Source organism: Acartia tonsa, chromosome 7, assembly GCF_053477335.1.
Source record: "Acartia tonsa isolate MP-2025a chromosome 7, ASM5347733v1, whole genome shotgun sequence".
Taxonomy (NCBI): domain Eukaryota; kingdom Metazoa; phylum Arthropoda; class Copepoda; order Calanoida; family Acartiidae; genus Acartia; species Acartia tonsa.
This window is the reverse complement of record NC_137266.1, coordinates 43661407-43682648: the sequence shown is the minus strand read 5'-3', so window position 1 is coordinate 43682648 and position 21242 is coordinate 43661407. Positions and strand designations below refer to the sequence as shown.

The 21242-nt window shown below is 31.2% G+C and overlaps 1 protein-coding gene across 2 annotated transcripts in view; it reads right to left on the bottom strand.

The window, feature by feature from the left end:
• The window catches only part of LOC145323816 (ras GTPase-activating protein raskol-like), a 122664-nt gene that overhangs the window by 79167 nt on the left and 22255 nt on the right, over positions 1-21242 (bottom strand). For both annotated transcript variants that reach the window (XM_080166374.1, XM_080166372.1), the window contains exon 3: positions 13991-14051. In XM_080166374.1, coding sequence (XP_080022500.1) covers positions 13991-14051 — 61 coding nt within the window. The remainder of the gene's footprint in view (positions 1-13990; positions 14052-21242) is intronic.

Below are 21242 nucleotides of genomic sequence, written 5' to 3'. Positions count from 1 at the left end.
TAAAAGTAGACCAAAAACAATCTTATAAGATTTAGAATGTTTGTATTTTAAGTTTAAGTTAAATTAGGGTTATGAAAACAACGCAATGATAAGGCCCCGCACGGTTAGAACTCACCGAATGTTATAAAACCACGTTTTGGAGGGTTAACGTTTATAAGATTGCATTATATTTATGTACAGTCTTATGATTTTTAAAGAAAAACATCGGCAATTTTTTTAAAAGGAAAAAAAAATTTGATATTTTAAAATTAAGATTGACAGTTCCATTGATCTTGAAAAGCAAAAATAAAATTTTGTAAATATTTTTGAAATAATTTTAGCCAAAAGAAAGTTATGTAATATTCAAATTATAGGGAGGAATAAACAAAAACGAGTTTGTTCTTGAGTAGCGCAGCAATAACAAGAATAACAATAACAGTTTTGTTGATTATCGTTTGGTTATAGTCAAAAATGGATATCATAAGCATATACAAGGATATTGTGACAGCAGTGTTCCGGAGCCGGAGCTGGGAGCAGCAACATTTTTGGTGGAGCCGGAGCCGGATCCGGAGCCGTACTTTTGTTAAAAACGGCTCCGGCTCCGGACTAGCTAAAAATGATTTTTTAAAGTAATATTATAATTTGGCAACGGTCTATTTCCATATAATAAACTGAAAAACTATTGTTACTTAACAAATAGACACACATCCTTCTACTTTTATATAGCTTTAATCAAATAAAAGCAAAATATTTTATATTATTTATTTTATTTTATCAAATTCAATAATGAAAAAAAATTGATATATTAATTTTAAGGTAGGAGCCGGAGCCGTATTTCCAAATACGGTTCCGCGGAGCCGGAGCCGCATCAAAATTATACGGCTCCGACACCCTGTGTGACAGGGTAAAGATTTCGCCAATTTAGCTTGCTTACTTATTGGTCAGTTCGTTCATCCAGTAGGAGGCGAGGGGATAGGGTAAACGAGGGTAAATGGAGGGTATAGTATTATTAGCCTGCTGCAAGTTTCATTGTATTAGAGAACATGAAAATCTGGTGTAAGATTCTAGTAATAATACATCCATTTAGTCAAATATCATTATAATGTTGTGTTGATAATATATCAGTCATGGGCCACCGTAAAAGTGTCTGACTATGACGTCAGAAAAAATTTACAATTAACCAATGAGAAGCCAGTATTCACAATGGTAAAATATATAGCGGCCTCTCATTGGTTAGTTGTTAATTTTTTCTGACGTCATAGTCAGACACTTTTACTGTTTTCTCAGTCATGTCCACTTTTATTTAAAGCCATATTGTCGATACATAACCCATTAGACTGCTTATAACAGGGAGGGGGGGGGGGGAGACCTAGGACTGTAAATTACACTTGTACCCAAGGTTTTTATAATCTTATTAGATGGAACAAAAACTTTTTTTTTATTGAAATAAATAATTATTGGGAAATTTTGTATAACATCATTGAGGAAATATATCTATTTATTGTCCATTGTCTTATCCTTTAAAATCCCGCTTTTTCAACAATATAGGGCTGAAAAACTGAGTTATAGAGGAGCTATCCTGAAAAGGATAATTAATAATATATTCAACTGATATGGTCTAATTTCAATTCTTTATATGGCTTCTGTTTTTGCCGTTATTAAGTACTGTCCTATTATAAGAAGCGAAGGTTTTTCTGCATTATACGCGTATCCGTACGTCATTTGCAACTGTGAGCATGATGTATGTAAGTAAGATGAATTTTTAAAAACATTAGGCTAATTTAAATAAGAACGAAACTGCACATTAATTTTAAAAGCGCAGCTACTCTTTAGGTACATATGTCTGTACATCCGAAGTCCGTCACTAAAAAATCAAAAACACATTTCCTATTCAGCAGGTATCTTTAGAGATAAGATAATGGGCGATAAATGGATATACCCAGTGATAATAAACATAATTTCCTCTACTGTATATTAACATTATTGGTTTAGAACCAACTAAATAAATGTCAATAAATTTACCCAAAGTTCATGAGCTAACGAATTAGAAAACGTGGCTTGAAAACTTCTTAAACTTACAGTTGAATGTCCCCTCCTTGCCTGCAAATTTAGAGCTCTATTGATATGATTATTTTCGTTCTTGTTTAATTTTGCATAAATATACATTATAATGTTTCTTACATTATGTAAGAAATCATATGATTTTTAAAATCAAGAATTCAAAGAAAATGAAAAAACGTTTAAAAAAGTATGTTAACTGTATATTATTAACTAAAGATAGAACACGTTCTCTCATTCGTTGGCTTAAAAACTTTGGTTACTTTGGCAAAAAATATTATTGGTTGATTTTAACTTGCAGTATTTAAACTTTTCCAATAATAATTTATAATCATTATTGGGGATATACATCAAATTTTAGTCCATTGTCTTATCCCTTAAGATCCCTGGAGTGTATAACTCTATTGAAATATATTAGATATAGAATATGTGGATACTAGCAGCTTCGCCCCTAGCCTCTAGGGGCTTTTACCCAAGAGGTGATCAAAAAATTTTTTTTGGCGAAATTCGTAAAAGGTCCAAGGAAATCTTCAGCAAAAAAAAATGGGTGGGTTTTTTTGTTTTTTTTTTGGGGGGGGGGGTGGGGGTGTCCCAACACCCAAGAAAATAGCCTAAAACCACCTCAGGACCAGTAGGTATATTCCCTAAAGAGTAGCATCCAATTGGTTCAGTGGTTACCGAGATCTTAAGGGACGGACAGACAGACGGACAGACAGACAGACAGACAGACAGACGGACGGACGGACAGACATTATTCTACTTTGTATTATAGATTGTGAGAGATTCTCGCATACCATAATGAAATATTTCTCCTAGCTGGCTAAAATAATGATAACCTCCTTCCCACTTTATTGTTTTACCCCCTCCGCTGCAGAACATGGAGAAATATATTGACTAATATCTAAGGAAAGTATTAGCAACCCTAAATTCCTCTGACTTAATATCCACGTATTTCTACATCCATTTCTTGTATCTATTTATATTAATGTGATTGCAGTTAATATGATTAAGACAATCCCAAATAGTTCAATTTAGGATTTGGGCGTTTTGTATTTTATTATTGTAATAACGGTGTGCATTCGCTTTCGCATATTATAATACCCCTAGAACAGAGCCCTGTGGTACTTCATTATAATATCGCAAAAAGAAACAATAGCAAAAGTTTTATATATGCAGAAGTAAAAGCACACCAATTATCATATTTGGTTATCAAAAAAAAAATTAAAAAATACTTTGTGTTTGAATGTTTGTGTTTGTTTTGTAAGATCTCAAAACCACTAATCCCATTTAGTCTGCATATCAAAGGAAGCTTTGTTTGGTGTTGTTTTAAGCTAATTTGTTAATTAAATCTGTTCTCTTAAGAAATCCCTGTCAAAAATGTGTCGTTATTATATCAGCTATGTCCACAGTTTAGGCAGGAATAGCACTGAAAATCTAAAAAGAATCGCCTTTATTTTTAAAAAAATTATTTGCAGCAATATTTGAACACTGCTCTGTATATTACACCAATTTGATTCATAATTTATTGAATCAACTTATTTCAAATGCTATTTTGAATTACCATAATTTTGGTGTAGCTACTATATACTTTTATCCTATCCTATCATATAAAGTAAAGGTTTTTTTATCTGAAGCTTATAAGTTCGATAACTACTGAACTAATGGAGTTCTCCTTTTTAGCGAAGCTTTACAGAAGACCTAGGATGGTTTTAGGCTATTTAATTTTTAAATTTAAGCCTTGAAATGGTTTCAGAGTTATACTACTGACGAAAGTTTGAAAAAATTATGTTATATAATGTTAAGAAAAAGGTTTAAGAATACTGATAAAACTGTTAGGCATAGAAAAGCTTCGCTTTTAAAAAAAAGACAAACCTACTTATTATTAAACACATTGCAAGGGCCATAAAACACACCCAAATTCAAAATTTGCCAAAGAAACCCCGCAAAAATTCGAACAGTACAAAGGAGATTTTACAAAAAAAATGAAGAGAATATGTTATAACAATGACATATTAGAAACAAGGATGACACAATCCATGAGTATTCAAATAGGGCATAAAACAAAATTACAAAGCTCTTTATAGTGCCTATAAAAAATGACGTCATACAATACAAATGACCAATGATAGGCCGACACAAAGACTAAATTACTAATGGTAGGCCAGTATACATTTTAATTGACCAATGGTAGACCAGTATGACGATATCCTTTATAGGCACTGTGAAAAGTTTCAATTACATAGCAATCAGTGATCTTGATGGATAAGACAATGGACGATAAATTAATGTTCACCAATCTGTATATTAAACTAATTGGTTAAAAAATTTGAACCAACCAATTAGAAGTATGGAAAATTTAGACAATACCAAATGGTTTTGAGCTTACAAATGAGAGATCTTTTTAACAAAACTTTCAGTACCAATATAATCTACAGTCCAAAATCAACTCTCTCTCTAAATAACGAACAACACTAATAAGAATCATTGAGTAGCTTTGTTAGGCATAAGACATCAGTTATTATTACGTGATTCAAGAGTAGCATTTTAATTGTGAAATACGTTCATGCTATGTAGCAAAATTTATTTGAAATTTATTTATTTGAGAAGATCATTAAAGGAGATACGTAAGGAATCATGTGTGACGTCATAAAAATATTAAAAAGGAAGGATGAGGGGAGAAGTAGGAAAGGAAACCCTTAAAAGAAGACGAATTAAGACTTATTTTTATGACGTCACAAATGACACTTTCCGTATCTCCTTAGAAAATAATTCAAAATTAATGATGTAAAGCAAGTCTTTGTTATTAATGACCCCATCTTCATCCCCTCCCCAAAAAAATATTTTTTTTACTTTTTGGAAATTCAAATTTCAAGTGGGATAAGGTTGACTTTCCCCCTTCCTGCCTTAAGTGCCTCTAGAGGCTTCTAGGGGCGTAGCCGCTAGTAATAATATAAAGAAACAGATACAGTATGATTTAGAGACAATGTTTGGACACCTCAAATTGTGAAGAAAAAAACTTGGTGTGCCATTGTGCTATCTGTAATTACTTTATGGCCCATAATACAGGGGATAAATAGATAGATAGATAGATAGATAGATAGATAGATAGATAGATAGATAGATAGATAGATAGATAGATAGATAGATAGATAGATAGATATAAGGATAGATAGATAGATTGACATATAGATAGTAGATAGGAACCTAGATAGATAAATAAAGAATAGATATTAAAATCTTTAAGCTTCGGACTATACCTTTAAAAAGAGCCCTTGAACAAAATAAGTAAAAAAGTACCTAGCATATAATAAAAATTCTAACGGTGTGAGGCCTGAAAGAGTTATGTTAAGTAGTTGGTTATTATATTAAACCTAGCTTGTATAGACTGAAAAAAAACAAGTTAGCAGCGCAGCCAATCTATAAGTAGGTTGTACCGTCATCCGTCTGTCCTTATATGTTTTACAGTATTTACATCCTTTAAACTGCAAAGTTTTCTTTTTAAGTCTGGTTGGGTTCACCCAATCCCTACAATAAACAATCCCCCCCACCCCTCGCAAGATAAGTTTTTTTAAAACAAATGAACAGAAGGGGGGTTTACCTCCCACCACCTATTTTATGCTAAGCGTCTAGAGGCTACGGAAGAAGCCACTACTCAAAACTAAAGTACTCAATTAGTTTTGATACATATGATAATTTAGTTAACCTTAAGTTCCGTTTTCAATAAATCAAAATATTTTTGCCTATGTGAGAAATAAATTAAACAAGGATTAATTTGGGTATAAGTAGCGCAGCTTCAACAGCCCCAAAAAGTAACCAGTAAGATGTGATACAGGTTATGATTGGAAAACATTGTCAGTTTGTGTGTCTGTAGCTTAAGATCTTGCTAACCGCTGGACTATGGTTCTCCTTAAAAGTGAAGCTTCTTAAAGGCCCAAGGGAGTTAAATAACTATTTAGGGGGAAGGTATCTCCATTCTTAGAAGAGAAAATATCTATTGAAAAATAACCCTTCCCCTCCCCCCCCCCCCATCAAAAAACCTTTTTTTTCTGAAACTAACATAAAAAGTTTAGGGTCGACCCTTCATCCCCTCAAGTGCTCCTTGAGGCCTCTAGGGGCGTAGCCACTAGTAGAAGATATAACAGTAAATACAGAGAAGCTTTGCTCCATGGAAGGAAAGGAAATAGAAGACAGACAAAAAGAGTTTGAGCAATTCAAATAACCTTTGGTGGCAAGAAAGTGTTACCTAGGACATAATTTGTTATCTACCATTTCCGACACAGAATAATATGTATAGTTACTTCATTAGGTACATAGACTAATAGATATATAGATAAGATGGGAGGTAGCTTGAAAGTGTTACCTAGAACATAATTTTTTATCATGGATTTTCGACATAGATTAAAAAATAGTTACTTTATTAGGAAATAAACTATTAGCCATATAGATCAAAAGATAGGTAGCTAATAAGTGTTACCTAGAAAATAATTAGCTATCTTAGATTTCCGACAAATATTAAAACATAGTAAGTTTATTTATTTTTGGGTGGGAGGGGGATATTTTGCTTTTTTTAGTGGGTGGGGGTTTTTCCACCCCTCTAGAAAATAGCTTAAAACCACCATAATTCTAGAAACTATGTTCTCTGAAGCGGTTACCCAATTTTTGATTTTCTATTTTGTATATCTTTGCTGTTATGAATGTTGTGATGCTTGTTTACTAAAGACTATGGAGGAAGGAGACATTGGTATGTTTATTGCACTAGTACCCAAAGTTTTATGATAACGCTTTTATTCGTTGGCTTGACAACTTTGGGGGCTTTAGTGTATTTTGATTGGTTGGTTTATTAAGTTAAGTTTTCTTACGTTTCAGCCACTAATTTTACGATACTAATAATGTGTATCATCATTGGGGATGTACATCAATTTATCGGCTATTGTCTTATCCCTTTATATTTCTGTTGTAAACTAAAGACTATGAAGTGTAGCTCTGTCACAGATAAAATGACATATCCTTCATGGTGTGCCCTCACAGCCGTAAAATATATCACGCAATTTATTACTACAGCACAAGATTTCAGTCACCAGTGGCTGCGCCCCGAACATCTACGGCTCTATATTTGAAGGGGAAGGATTGAAACAGAAGAATAGCCTAAAACCATATCAAGAGTTGTAACTAAAAAATGAAATAGCCCAAAACCATCACAAGACCTATGTGAAAATTACTAAAATCTATCCAGAAGTTATTGCTATAATAAGCTACAGACAAACAAAACTTAACTACTTTATTTAATAGGACACCATGAAACATATCCTTTAATTCATTTGCTATTGTACCATTTAGCGAAAATAAAACAGACATGTTTTTTGTAGTTAATAAATGTTCGAAAATGATCGCACACCATCCTTGATAATGGCGGCGTCAGTACAAAATTTCAAAATTTTACAAATACAATAGCATTGACTTAAGAAATACATAGTATTCTATAATAGAAATAGAAGAGTAGAAGAATATTCTGAACCCTTTTTTCGTCAAATCTAAGAGAGAACATTCCTAGCAGACAAAAGTATTGTTTACTTTCGACTCAAGCTGATGTGGATTCTTAAAAAATGATAGACTCGCTATTCGATAGTGAGGCAAAATTATTTTTGTGAAAAATCATCCAAAAGCACATTAAAAATCTACAAAAATTAAACAAAATCATATGTTAATAACCCTCTTAAGATTTTATTTCATTTTTGTAAAATTTTTTATTCGATTTTGGAGGATTTTTCACAAAAATAATTTTGCCTCACCAGCGAGTTGCCAGCCTAACTTTTTTTTTAAGAATCCAACTTTGTTTCAAGCTTTCAAATTGTAAACGAAATTTTTGGGCAATTAATTCTGATTCCGCAAAGCTTTCTACTTAGAAAATATACTGTTAACAGCTGACTTTTATGTATGTATGAAATGAAAAAAAACATGCCTTCGTAGGAAAATGTGTACATAATTTCAACCAATGAGATCCAATGTAAATTCCGATGCGATTCTCCTATTGGCTCAATCAGACATTCCCTCTCTTTCTTAGTACCTTTATTTATTCTATATAATAAAGAAGCTTAATTTTTTAACGAATCAATGTGTTTAGTGTGTCTGTTCTTGTTTATGGTCAGGTTTCAGGCTGTTTATCGGGCAAATAACCTTCAGAATCTTAAACTTAGTAATGTAAATAATATTGCTAACCCAAAATGATTTTATATGCAGTTTTTTAGCAACACCAAGAAGGGATGTGTATCACGCTAAAAAATGTTTTTTCGCGGATAAAAAATATTTAGCAAGGATTTTTGAGTTTTGCAATTGTCTTTTTTCCATAGTAAATGGTGTTTGTCTGTCCGTCTGGTTGAAACATAACAAAGCTTCTGGACAAAATGGTTATGCCTTTCAGAGAATCTTCCTATAGTGGTTTTAAGCTATTTTCTTACGAATTAACGCATATTCTTTCCGTAATTTGCCCCTAACTTATCACCATCCAAATCCAGTATTGTAATTTTTCACAATATACATGTACAATACCTACTCTGAACTGTTATTTAACTAAAAGAAAAGTTGGAGGTAAATAGACTTTTCTTGATGCATGTCCGTCTGTCTGTTCACAGACATTGTAATACACATGTTTTGTGGTTAAACTTTTGGTCACTTATATCATCTTGATTGGATGGTTCAAACTAGAAGTGTCAAAACTTTTCAACCAATAATTATAATCTAAAGAAGGGGTTATTTTGATTATCTTCATGTGGGATGTACATTAATTCATTATTGTCTTATCCCTTGAGCGGGCTCCAATCATCAAAAAATAATATCTTTAAAATTGGCTAATATGTAAGAACTTTAATCTACAATTGCATGTCTCATATTGCAAAGACGTCCCCATAATTTTGGTATTATTACCATTAAACAATAATTTGTTACCAAAAAATAGCAAAAAAATCTTTTTACGAAGTAATTAGCTGTCTGAGTGTGTTGTGTGGCGAAAATTGGTAACATTTTATTTTCTAAAAATCTGTTTTTAATAATAAGAGATAATTTAATTCAGTATAAAAATTTGGTTTGAATGCAAAACCATCTCAAATATCCAACAGATGACCTCCGAATTAGTTGCCGAATGTGTACGCAGTTTCCTGAGTGTTTCCTCATCCTAGCTCAATATTTACTACTAGCTAAAAATCTTCAAACTTCCCTCAAAAAATCTAAATTTGAATGTATAAACGATTTATACATTATAAATTTGAATTTTTCAAATTTTGATATTTTTTTTAAAGTTTGAAGCTTTTTTAGCTAGTAGTAAATATTGAGCTAGGATGAGGAAACACTCAGGAAACTGCGTACACATTCGGCAACTAATTCGGAGGTCATCATCCAACATCTTACTTGAGTAAGTGTAAGAGTGCCATTACAGCCGCGTAATATCAGAAAAGTGATTCATATTCGCAAAAAGACAAATTAATAAAAAAAAATAGTGTTTAATGTCAGAAATCGGAAGAGATAATACAATGGCCGATAAATTGATATACATTCCCATGATGATACACAAAATAACCTCTTATGTAGCGTAAAATAATTGGTTGAAACATTTGATCACTAAAGTCCACAAAGTTGTTAAGCCAACAAAAAAGAAAACGTTATTATTGAAACAGCCCATTGTCCCCTCTCTTTCTGGTTTAATGTTAAGGATAAGTCATTAACAGTTTGTGATGTTGTAACAATTTGAAAATTTACCAATTTTAGCGGTAGTTAAGACACCCCAAGTAAGGCCTCTAAATGAGCATAAACTTCCTTTTATTTTTTTGCCTACGAAGAAAAAAGTTGCTTCCATAGCAAATTTGTTGCGAAATATACAGGGATTTAGAGGGATAGGACAGGAGACGATAAATAAACATTTCTACTTAAGTCCTACGCAGGAATTTCTAAATTTGATAGCTGGTGAAAAGGGTTGTAAATTGCTCTATCTAACATTGTCCTCCCAAAGGATATAGAATATATGTATATATTATAGCAGGGGGGGAAATTGTCGTCAATTTAGGTTGATAACATGGAACTTTTTGGGGCAGTTCATTCATCCAGTAGAAAGGAAAGGGATGGTTATTTTATCCAGCTACATATTTCACTTTATTAGAGAATATGAAAATCTGGCGTTACATCCAAGTAATTATATATCCATTGTTCACTCCCTCCAAGGAAATAATTGGCTTCACCCCTAGTTTCTATAAAAGCATAATATATATATAAAAATAAATAAGGGATATATAAAAAGAAAAATTATTTAAGCATGCCCAAAAAATCAAAAAGAACCAAATGTAATGAAAGTTAAAATATGATATTTTTTAAGTATGGCTTCAAATCCTTCGGTTTATTGGGGCCAAAAAGACTTGATTAAATCTTATAACTTTTTATTTAACTTTTTGCGGAAAACTCTTTATTATACACTGGGATTAATAACTATTACTTGGTTTTATATAAAAATCTTAATCCTTTATTTTAGTTTTCTTTACAAATAATCCTAAAAATATATATTTTAGCAAAAAAAATAGAAACCTTGAAAATTGGTAATTTGTAACCAAAAATGAAAAATTATTTGAAAACATGATGTTTTAAACAATTTCAAATAGCATTAGACTTTTACAATAAATGACTAATTCAAAAGTTAGAATGGTTTAAAAAACTTTAGAACTGTTATTGTTTAACATGATAATATATCCTTTGATATATTATCATGAAGTGTTTAAGTTTGAACTTTTATAAATGTCTTGGGGTGGTTTTAGGCTCTTTATCTGACCTCCTCCGCCCTCTCTTAGAGGCTAGTGGCTAAGAAAATAAGCAGTTAAAATATCATTATTAGAATATTGTTATATACTATAGTATAAAGTAGTAAATACTGGTCCAAATTTGTTGTACTTAAAGCTTTATAAATGCCTTTGAGTGGTTTAAGGATATTTTTCTGACCTCTAACTAAATAATGAAAGAGTTTTTATTAGAATATTGTCATACTAAACTTATTTCTCGTCATAATTTCGACGTGAATATCAGTCAACATTTTTTAATGTCGATGGTATGTCAGCTATAACCACTTTTGAAACCTATTTAAATATTGCATGCCGACTTAACGATCCCAGGTTTAGGATAAATATACAAATTCTGCAATGGCTAACCTGAATAGAAAAAAAACTACTCTATAGAAAGGGACAATAAAATATTGGCAGAGAATTAATCCTCTATTAAAAACTCTATTTTTGAAATTTGAAATACGGAAGTTCTTATGAATAAACAATTGAGTTATTCAAAGAGTAATAATTTAATAGATTTATTACCCTAGATGGTCAATCAGACATAATAATCCATCTTATAATATATTTCTTAGCAGAGAAGAATTTGGAAATAAACAAAGCTGTTTGTAGTGCCTATAAAAAATGATGTCATACTGGCCTACCATTGGACAATTAAAAATGTATACTGGCCTGCCATTAGTAATTTAGTCTGTGTATTGGCTTATCATTGGTCAATTGTAGTGTATGGCATTATTTTTAAAGGGATTATAATAGCTTCAAAAGAATTGCTGACTTTGAAATTTACAATAAAAAACTGCCCTTTTGTACTAAATAGTGTTTCTAACCAATAATGTGGTCTGATTGTTTCATTACTGTGGGATATTGGAATAATATTATATATATGTAATCAAACTAATATAAAGAAATAGTTATTTATCGCACCGTATACGAGAAAGCTTTTCGCGGATAGAAAAATAAAAAAAATGCCAAAAGCCATCAAAATTGGTAATTATTTAATTATTATTGGAAAATTGTCTTTTAAAACGATACGATACATGAGTTTTCAGTATTCTTAAGAACTGGTTCCAATTCAGCGGATATTAATCAGATTTGAAGCCATGCTCTAGAAATCTAAAGTCTAATATGTAAACTCGTACATATAATAAAAGTTACCTAGACAATATAGAAAAAAAAACTTACCAAGAGACAGAAAATGACATTGTTCAAATTCTGATAAAATTAAACTGTAATACAGTAAAAATAGAGAAAATATGAGACATCATAATTTATGAGTTTTGTATTTTACATATTTTTATTCTATTCCATTTGCTTTTAGAGTTAAAATTATGTTTGAATTAACCCTTTTCAGTAAAATATTTCTCAGAGTATACTAACAAAAAATTTTAAACATTTAATACAGCTACTTTGATAAAAATAGTATTTAAGGAAATTATTTGTAAAGTTATATTAAGCTAGTTTTAAAAAGCATGCCTATATGGTAGATAGTTATACATATTTGGTAGGGGGGTATGTATTTAAAAGATAGCCTTAACTTTTATTGCTTAGACTTACATTATCACAAAAACTACATGACTTTCATCTATAGATTTACTAGCAATTGCTAATAATTTTAATTTGCTTTAGTTTAAATGAAGCCTTTTACATTGAATGATTTCTGTAGCTACATAAAATCAGTAATAACAGAACAACATTAATGAAATTAAGACTAATAAAGCACTGTGACATTGTTGTGATAAATGAACCAAAACCTGCCAATTCCCATGACCCTCGGAAACGACGTGCAAGGCCAACAACGTGAAGAAATCTTTTTCACACCAAAAACTTTGGAATTCATTTTAATTAAATGACATATCCTATTATATAAAGTAGTAAGTTTTTTTTGTCTGTCGCTTAATATTTCGATAATTACTGAGCCGATTACTGAGATATCTATTTGAGGAAAGCTTCACATCAGTCCCTTGATGGTTTTGGGCTACATTTCTGCCATAAAATTTCACCATTTAAAGTAATTAAAACTAAGAAGAGTGGCAATTTTTTTATTAATAAAGCAACAAAATTAACCAAATAGCATTTTTCTTATGTATTAAAAAAATGATTGTATGATTTTTTTCTAGTTTTTATGGATTAGAAACGATGCCCTTTTTTTAGTATTAAACTGCCGGACGGACAGAAATTACCTAGTTATAGAATTGCTTCGCTAGGTACCAAAGCCAACACATACAAACAAATCCAAAGAAAAGTGTACTTTTATTGACTATTTCCGATTTAGAAACCTTGGTTTTTTACTTTAATTGCTAAGACAAATAATGTTTCTTTTTTTATAATAGCAATAGATAGATAGGTTATTTAATAGAAAGGCCTATGTACATTTTATACCTATAGATGAAAAAAAAATCAGAAAAAATATATACATACATACAAAATAGAAAGATAGATAAATTAACAGATAAATAAATAGATTAAACAAATATGTAAATAGATAGAGATATATATACATAAATACAGTGTATTTTTTTATGAGAACTTTTTTGAAAGCAATTTTACCCCACTTATAGTTATCAGAATTTAATGATCAATGGCTTATTTTCTTCGTTTTTTAAGGCAAATAGAACAACAACAAAAAATATTTCAGTTTTTATCTAAAAAGTACAGTAAAATCTAAAATTCAAAACTTAGGTGTCAACATCTAAACATGGTTTTAGCGCATTTTTCTTATGCTCAAATAATCAACTTTTTGCAAGAATGGCTGCTAAACACTTCAAAGTTGAGATATAGAGCTAAAAATGTATACAGATACTATTAGGGACATGTACTAGAACATATCAAAGTTGTTTAAAGGTCATATCTCAACCAGGGAGGGAGTACTGGCCCCCCAAAGTCGACTACAGAAAATCCATTTTCTTAAGAAAAATGCGCTAAAACCATTTTTATATGTTGACACCTGAGTTTTGAAATTTAGATTTTACTGTACTTTTTAAATAAAAACTGACATATTTTTTGTTGTTCTATTAATTGCCTTAAAAAACGAAGAAAATAAGCCATCAATCATTAAATTCTGATAACTATAAGTGGGGTAAAATTGCTTTCAAAAAAGTTCTTATAAAAAAAACACACTGTATATAGATAGACAGACATACCTGCCCCATAATACTCGGATGAACGGGCTGAATACTGATTTCTTCGCTGTTCAAATTCAACCTGAAAAATTAAATAATTTTATAAAAGCTTTACTTTGGAAAATCTTTATTTTTGTAATAAGAAAGTAGTTTGTTTGTCTGTCTGTCTGAATCAGTAATTAGCTTTGCAAATGACTTCAAGTGCACTCATTTCAAGAAAGATACAAATAGGTCATTTACAGGGCGAGTCTATTTAAAAATTAAAAAGAAATTTAAGCTTTCTCTCTTTAGTGAAATATTAAAGAAAAAATATCTCCCATATTTAAAAATTAAGGTGGGGGAAGTTGTCCGACTCCGACCCCCCCCCCCCTCTCATTAAGTATCATTTATGTTAGGAGCGTAGCCACACGTTTTCTTAATATGATCTTCATGATACATGATATTCTATTATGGATTGGAACCAATTTTAATCAGGGAGTAAGGGAGGGGACAATGGATCGAATATTCAATTTTTAGGAGTCTCAGACTTTGGGGACTGGCTTAAAGGGAATGTGCAAGAATTTAGCAGTTTCTGACTGAGTTTGGGGACTTGCGCATAGAATGCCGCTACTCGTTATGTATGTTTTGAATATTGCAGACGGGGAGAAGGGATAAGAAAAGTGGGGGAAGGGAAATAAACACTCGTTGTGTTAGTTTGGAATGTAGCAGACGGGGAGAGGGAGGTGGGGGCAAGGGGCAAGGGAAATAAACAGAATAAAAAGGGGCAGTAATATTCTTGCTAGCAGCTGGCCGGGTCCAATAATCTTTTAATATAAAAATCACACCAAAAAACCTCAATATATTTCATCAAACAAGTTGTGATTTCACTTTACTGCATGACGCTATGGAAATCTATTATTCAATTAACAATCCCTTAATAATTTCCTACAAATTTATTGGATTAAACTGGATTTCATGCCCTTTCTTTGATAACTCTTATATTGAATTAATTGCCCATTGTCCCCTCCCTTACTCCCTGAATTTTAATACTGGAATAAAAATTATACTGTAAGTATAAAAAGATTAAAGATACTTAACTATTTTCACTTTGAATAAATCTGTGGAACAAAGAAAAAAAGTAAGAGTTTAAATTTGTATGATTAATCCTAAACTATAAAGTAAAAAGTGTCATGCTTAAGATCTCGGACATTTCCTGACATCCCCTAACTTCCCATAGAGGCTAGGGGTGAATCAACTAGTACCTAATAAAGATATAATAATATTTTGTTAACTTTTAAATTTCATACCGTATATTTTTTAGGGGAAATAATAGTTATTTCTTTCATCGTATTATAAACGGCTTTCCGCGGATATAGAATGTACAATTATAAGATTAAAACTAGTTTTTTTAGCCCCGAGATAAAACGGGCTAAAAAACTGGTTTTAATCTTTAGATTGTACATTTCTATTTTCGTAGAAAACTGGATATAATACGAAGCTAGACATAGTTTTTTCGTATGGATGAGAACCGGTTCCTATCCACCGGATTCGAATGAACACGAGAAAAAAAATTATTCCAATTTTTGTGTAGAATTATTCAGTTAAAATTTCTGGTATGCGTTCCCTTCCGCACGTCTATCCTGTGCCCTGTGGTCGGTGAAGGAGGGGACATTGGGCTTTTTATTTCAATAGTCCCCAAAGTCTTAGTCTTACAACAACGTTTTCTTTTTCGTTGGCTAAATTTTGATTGGTTATTTTATTAAGTTAAATGTCCAAACGTTCCAAACTGGATCACTGATTGTTATCTACAGAAGGGGTAATTTTGTGCATCATCATTGAGGATGTACATCAATTTATTGGTCATTGTCTTATCCCTTTATATACCTTCCTATGATATACATTCACTCCCACATATAATCAGAATCGCATATTATTACAACAGCACAAAGTGCCCCTTATCAATTGCTTTCCTATCATTGAAAGCTGTCTAAAACAACCAAGCTAATTTTACTCGATTTACTTCTACAAGAGACTGGAGAGCAGGATCTAAAGGTGTAAGACAATGGCCGATAAATTGATGTATATCTTCAATGATGATACACAAAATTCCCCCTTTTGTTGATTACAATTAGTGGTAGAAACGTTTTGACACTTAATAAACCAACAAATCAAAATTCAATAAAAGTCTCCAAGGTTGTAAATGTACAGCCAACGAATAAGAAAACGTTATCATAAGACTTTGGGGACTAGTGTAATAATCAGCCTGATGTCCCATCCCCCCCCCCCCCTCCTGCAGAAGTATATTTCTAAATAAATCTATGAAGCAAAGATGATTGTTTCCAGGGATTTGAAGCCGCGCGTAAGCCGCGTGTAAGCCTCAGTGAAATCGTCATTTTTTCACTATAAAATTTAGCTGGATGTATAAAACTGTCTCTTTAGTAGACAATCCTTCTTTCAAAAATTTCTTTTTCTGCTCACAAGCAGGTTTAAAACTGAGGCTTAGGCGCGGCTGAGGCGCGGCTTCCGAACCCTGATTGTTTCACAATAGTCAGTATAGCACAATTTGCCTAATATGTTTGCATTTGTGTCTTGTTGCAAATATGAATCACTATGCAGATGATGTTATAATGTGCTGATGTGAACTCACACCCAAAGTTTTACATGAGTAATTCAATTTTAAATTATACAAAAATGAAATCCTTTGAATTTAGAATTAGAAATGAAAGATAGATAGATGGCATTAGAGAAAAAGTTAATATCGAATTAAATAGATATATTATAAAGAGAGGGAAGAAAGATAAATAAATTGCGAAAACGTTTAGACAGATAAATTACATATCAATTGATATATATCAATGTAGATAGTCATTTAGCTGGCTGGAAAAATAGAAAGATATTGATAGAAACAGCTAACTAGATAGATTGATATATAGACAGTCAGATATCTAGATAGAGACTGCCAGCTAGATAGAAAGATAGATAGCTATGTAGATAAGATAGGAACAGCTAGCTAGAAAGATATAGACAGTTAACTAAATAGATGCATAGACAGATTGATAGATGGATATTCAATTCAGCTTGTTAGAGAGAAAGATAGATAGTGGTAGCTATATCGATAGAAAAATATATAAAGCCAGCTAACTAGAAGGTTTGAAAGAGAGTGACATCAAACTAGATAGATTGATAGATAGACAGCTATATAGATAGAAAGATAGGTAGTTTAATATGTTGGAATTCGAAGTCAAGTTTGAATTCTATTAAGAGAGGATTACAGTGGAACGTTTTCTCATTTCAACAATAATTATCACTATAATTAGTATGTAGTGTAATATAAAGCAACAAATATGGCAAATACATTATTAAGTTTTTCAAGTTTGTCCTTTAAGATCTTGCTTATCACTAATCAGATTAAGATTTGTATTTTCGAGAAGCTTTACATGGGCAGGTTATAGTCTTATTTTGTTGTAAATGGGTGGTTGTGGAGGTATATAAGCCTCCCCGCACAAGTTTTTAAGATATAGTTGGGTGGAGGGGTTACTTTTTTCATTAAAATTCTCAAATAAAAAGTCTCATTTTTATTCTGGCTATTCTTAAGTTTTTGCTGTTTTAAAGTTACAACCAATGAGAAGCTTTGAACTGACAACATGCAGAGAGCTCAAATTAATACATATCCGCCAGGGATATTAAGGGATAAGATAATGTATGATAAATTGATTCATACCCCCAATTACGATAAACAAAATGGCCCTCTTTGTAGATTAAAATCATTAGTAGAAAAGTTTATAAGAATTAACAAAGATTTAATAAAAGTATCCAAGGTTTTTTTTTTAATTCAAAAAATTCCATTTGCCTATATGCGAATTCCTGGTTTAACTTTCAAGGGTAAGGTTAAGTTTAGTAACCACTGCTGCAATGTTGCCGCTTGTACATTCAAAACTTTGAGATTTTTAAATAAATAAGAAAGGGGTAGTTTCACGAAAGGCATTAGAACTTAATTTAGTGAACCGGATATTTTTTCCTGGTTAATTGGTTAAACTATATTTACATGGCATATATTTGAAAGAATTTCAATTTTCTACCACGTAGTTTTTAAAATATCAAGTCTTGAAAATCATCTTTTTAAATTGCATATATCACAAAAAGACGATTTTCAAGTCTTGATATTTTCAAAACTATGTAGTAGAAAATTGAAATTCTTTCAAATATATGCCATATAAATATAGTTTAACCCATTGACTAGTAAAAAATATGCGGTTCACTAAATTAAGTTAAAATGCATTTCGTGAAACTACCCCTTTTGGTAAAACATATCAGTTGAAATTTATAAACTATCATATTAGCATTCATCGTTTACAAAAAACAAAGGTTAGGTATTCTTATAAAAGGACAATTATGACCATAGGAAGAGCAGCAAAAAAAAGCGAACACAATTTTGATACTACTCAATTTTAGGAAAACAGTAAAAGTGTCTGACTATGACGTCAGAAAAAATTAACAATTAACCAATGAGAGGCCGCTATATATTTTACCACAGTGAATACTGGCTTCTTATTGGTTAATAGTTAATTTTTTCTGACGTCATAGTCAGACACTTTTACTGTTTTCCAATTTTAGTTTCCAAATAAGTCCTATACTGTTCATGGTTTTTTATAATTCTTTTAAAATGCACCTATAAACAAAAAAATATAGTTAATTTTCTTACAGACAGACAAACGGACATACCTTAGTTCTATAGTAGTAACGCTTTGCAAATGAATTATCATATCTTAATGGATTTCAAACTATTTATCAAAAAAAATATTCTTCATTCAAAGTAGATTATTATGTAATCTTATAAAAATAGAAAATTAATTTATAATTAGTTTAAGTAACATTAGATTTTTGTGTAATTATAGAAGAGATAGGTTAATAAACGATAATTACATATTACATATATTAGAACTGCTTATATAGCGTTGTATGAAGACTTAAAGAGGCCTGGCGTACAAAATTAACAGTAGAGAATATTTTATATAAATTTTCCAATCCCTATAGAAATTTAACTAATCCTAATAGCATTTAAATTGAGAATAGTTATAGAGTAGATTCTCTTACATCAGTGAAATATTCACAAAAAAAAACTGTTCGTAAGCTTTTCAGTAAATTGAGATTCATACAAAATATTTATAACGTACAAACGAACGTTTTGAATTTTAGAGTAGCTTCACAACTAAAAAGCATATTACAAGTACTTTAAATCTTTATTTAAAACAGTAAGTAAGTTACACTTAATCCGAAATTGAATCAAACGTTTTCGTTGGAAAACCTCCAGAGTTCATGCTTATTTTACGTTGCGCTAGGTTAGGTAATGGTTTAAAAGCCCCGCAGGGTTATAGCTACCAGTTTTTTTTAAACCTGAGGGGAAGGGTGGGGTTTTTATAACCATTGGTTTTGGGGGAGTGTACCACCAGAAGTTCAACTTCTTTTGACCACTTCAAATTTTTTGTTAGGTTAGATAAGGCAAGCATTTGAAAGTCCCGCAGGGTTATGGGTCTTCAAACAAGTTTTTAACTTGGTAGGATGGGTGGTTGGTGTATATGGCCGTCAGTTTGGGGGAATATACCACCAAAAATTCAACTATTTTTGACCACTTAAAATTGAAGTTAAACTGTCCATATGTAAGTCTATATAAGGATATAAAGTCATAACAATTCAGACCAACATACATATGTAAATATAGAATTGGTGCCCACACAAAAATGCTAACATTTCTAGAGAAGCTACAAACGCTATTTGGGCAGGTTTTAAGCTATCTTGTAAAGAGAAACTTTAAAATCATGTAAATATTTAAGTGTTAGGCTAATATATTGTGCTACTGATCGGTCCTAAATTATTAAGAATTTAATTATTAATAGGTACATGGCTGGTTTCAGCCTATTGATAAAAAAGTTACGTCGCGCCCTAAGATTTGGCCTAAACCATATAAAAATGGCGATTTTTACTTTTTTTCATGAACACTTTTTAGATATTTAAAGAATTTAAATTTCGAGTAATCAGATTAAACCAACCAAACGGTTATTTTATTTCATTTTTTATGGCTAGCAACTAAGTTCTTCAAAAGAATTGGGTGGGCTACAAAAAAAGTAGTAAATGGATATCCATTAAGATCTCGCAACCGGCTATTTAAAAAAACTATTTTTAAGAAGGTCAGGTATAGGTCTTTGGCAGGTTTAAGGCTAATTTGGTTGTTTCTAAAACTAATTTAGCGATGGTAGGTTTTCTTATTTTCCAACTAGCGACAGTGCCCCTATCATCAAGGAGTCAGGACTTGCATTTAAAAATAAATAGCATAAACCCATCCTGGCACGAAGATGATACTTAAAATGTATAAACAAATTGTTTTGATAATATGATAATATTTAAAAAGCAGAAAAAAGTGAATATTGTATCCCGTTAAGAAAGAGATTTAAAAGAACAGGTCTAAGGCCTTTGGGGTGCCCGATTCAAACGACGTTTTCACAATATTGCAAATGTTTGCCCCATCCCTACCCATTCTAATGGTTGTACGAACCAACCAATAAATCATATCTATATTAGCAACCTAAATTAAAGATAATTTTTTTCCCTGTTATAATATCCACGTATATTCTATAACCACATTTATCCAAATATTGTTATGTGGATAAAATGTCAGCTATATTCTATATCCACTTTTATACAAATATCGTTATGTCGATATTATGTTAGCTGTGGCCACTTTTTTATGATATGTTAAAAAGGGATGGGGATAAGACAATGGACGTTAAATTGATGCACACTCTTTAAACATAATTATCCTTGGACATAGAAAAGGTTATAAAGTTATTAAGCCAACGAATGGGATAGCGCGTGTAGAATTTACATATACAAGATTAAAAACATTAATGAGCCGTTTTTAAGATCATATGTGACAAACAAAAAGTAGATATATATTTGTTGCATTGCATAGACATGTTTAAAAGGCCCTAGGCCCTGATTCACACATTCTAATTTTAACATCTTCTCTAGAACCTGAATTTTCCAGACCTAATCATGGCATACATGTTTTTATCAAAAATTACATTAAAATTATTCTTCACTTATTTCTTCCCTCCAATAGTTAAAAATTAGTAGTAGGATTAGAAAATTATCCATTTTCAAATTTCAAGTTTAAATTGAAAACCTTATTTCTTATTAAAAACTTAGGTTTTGCATTTGTGAAAATAACTTAAATATTACAATAAGAAAGAATTAATAGCTATTTATTGCATTGTATTATAGACAACTGGTATTAATT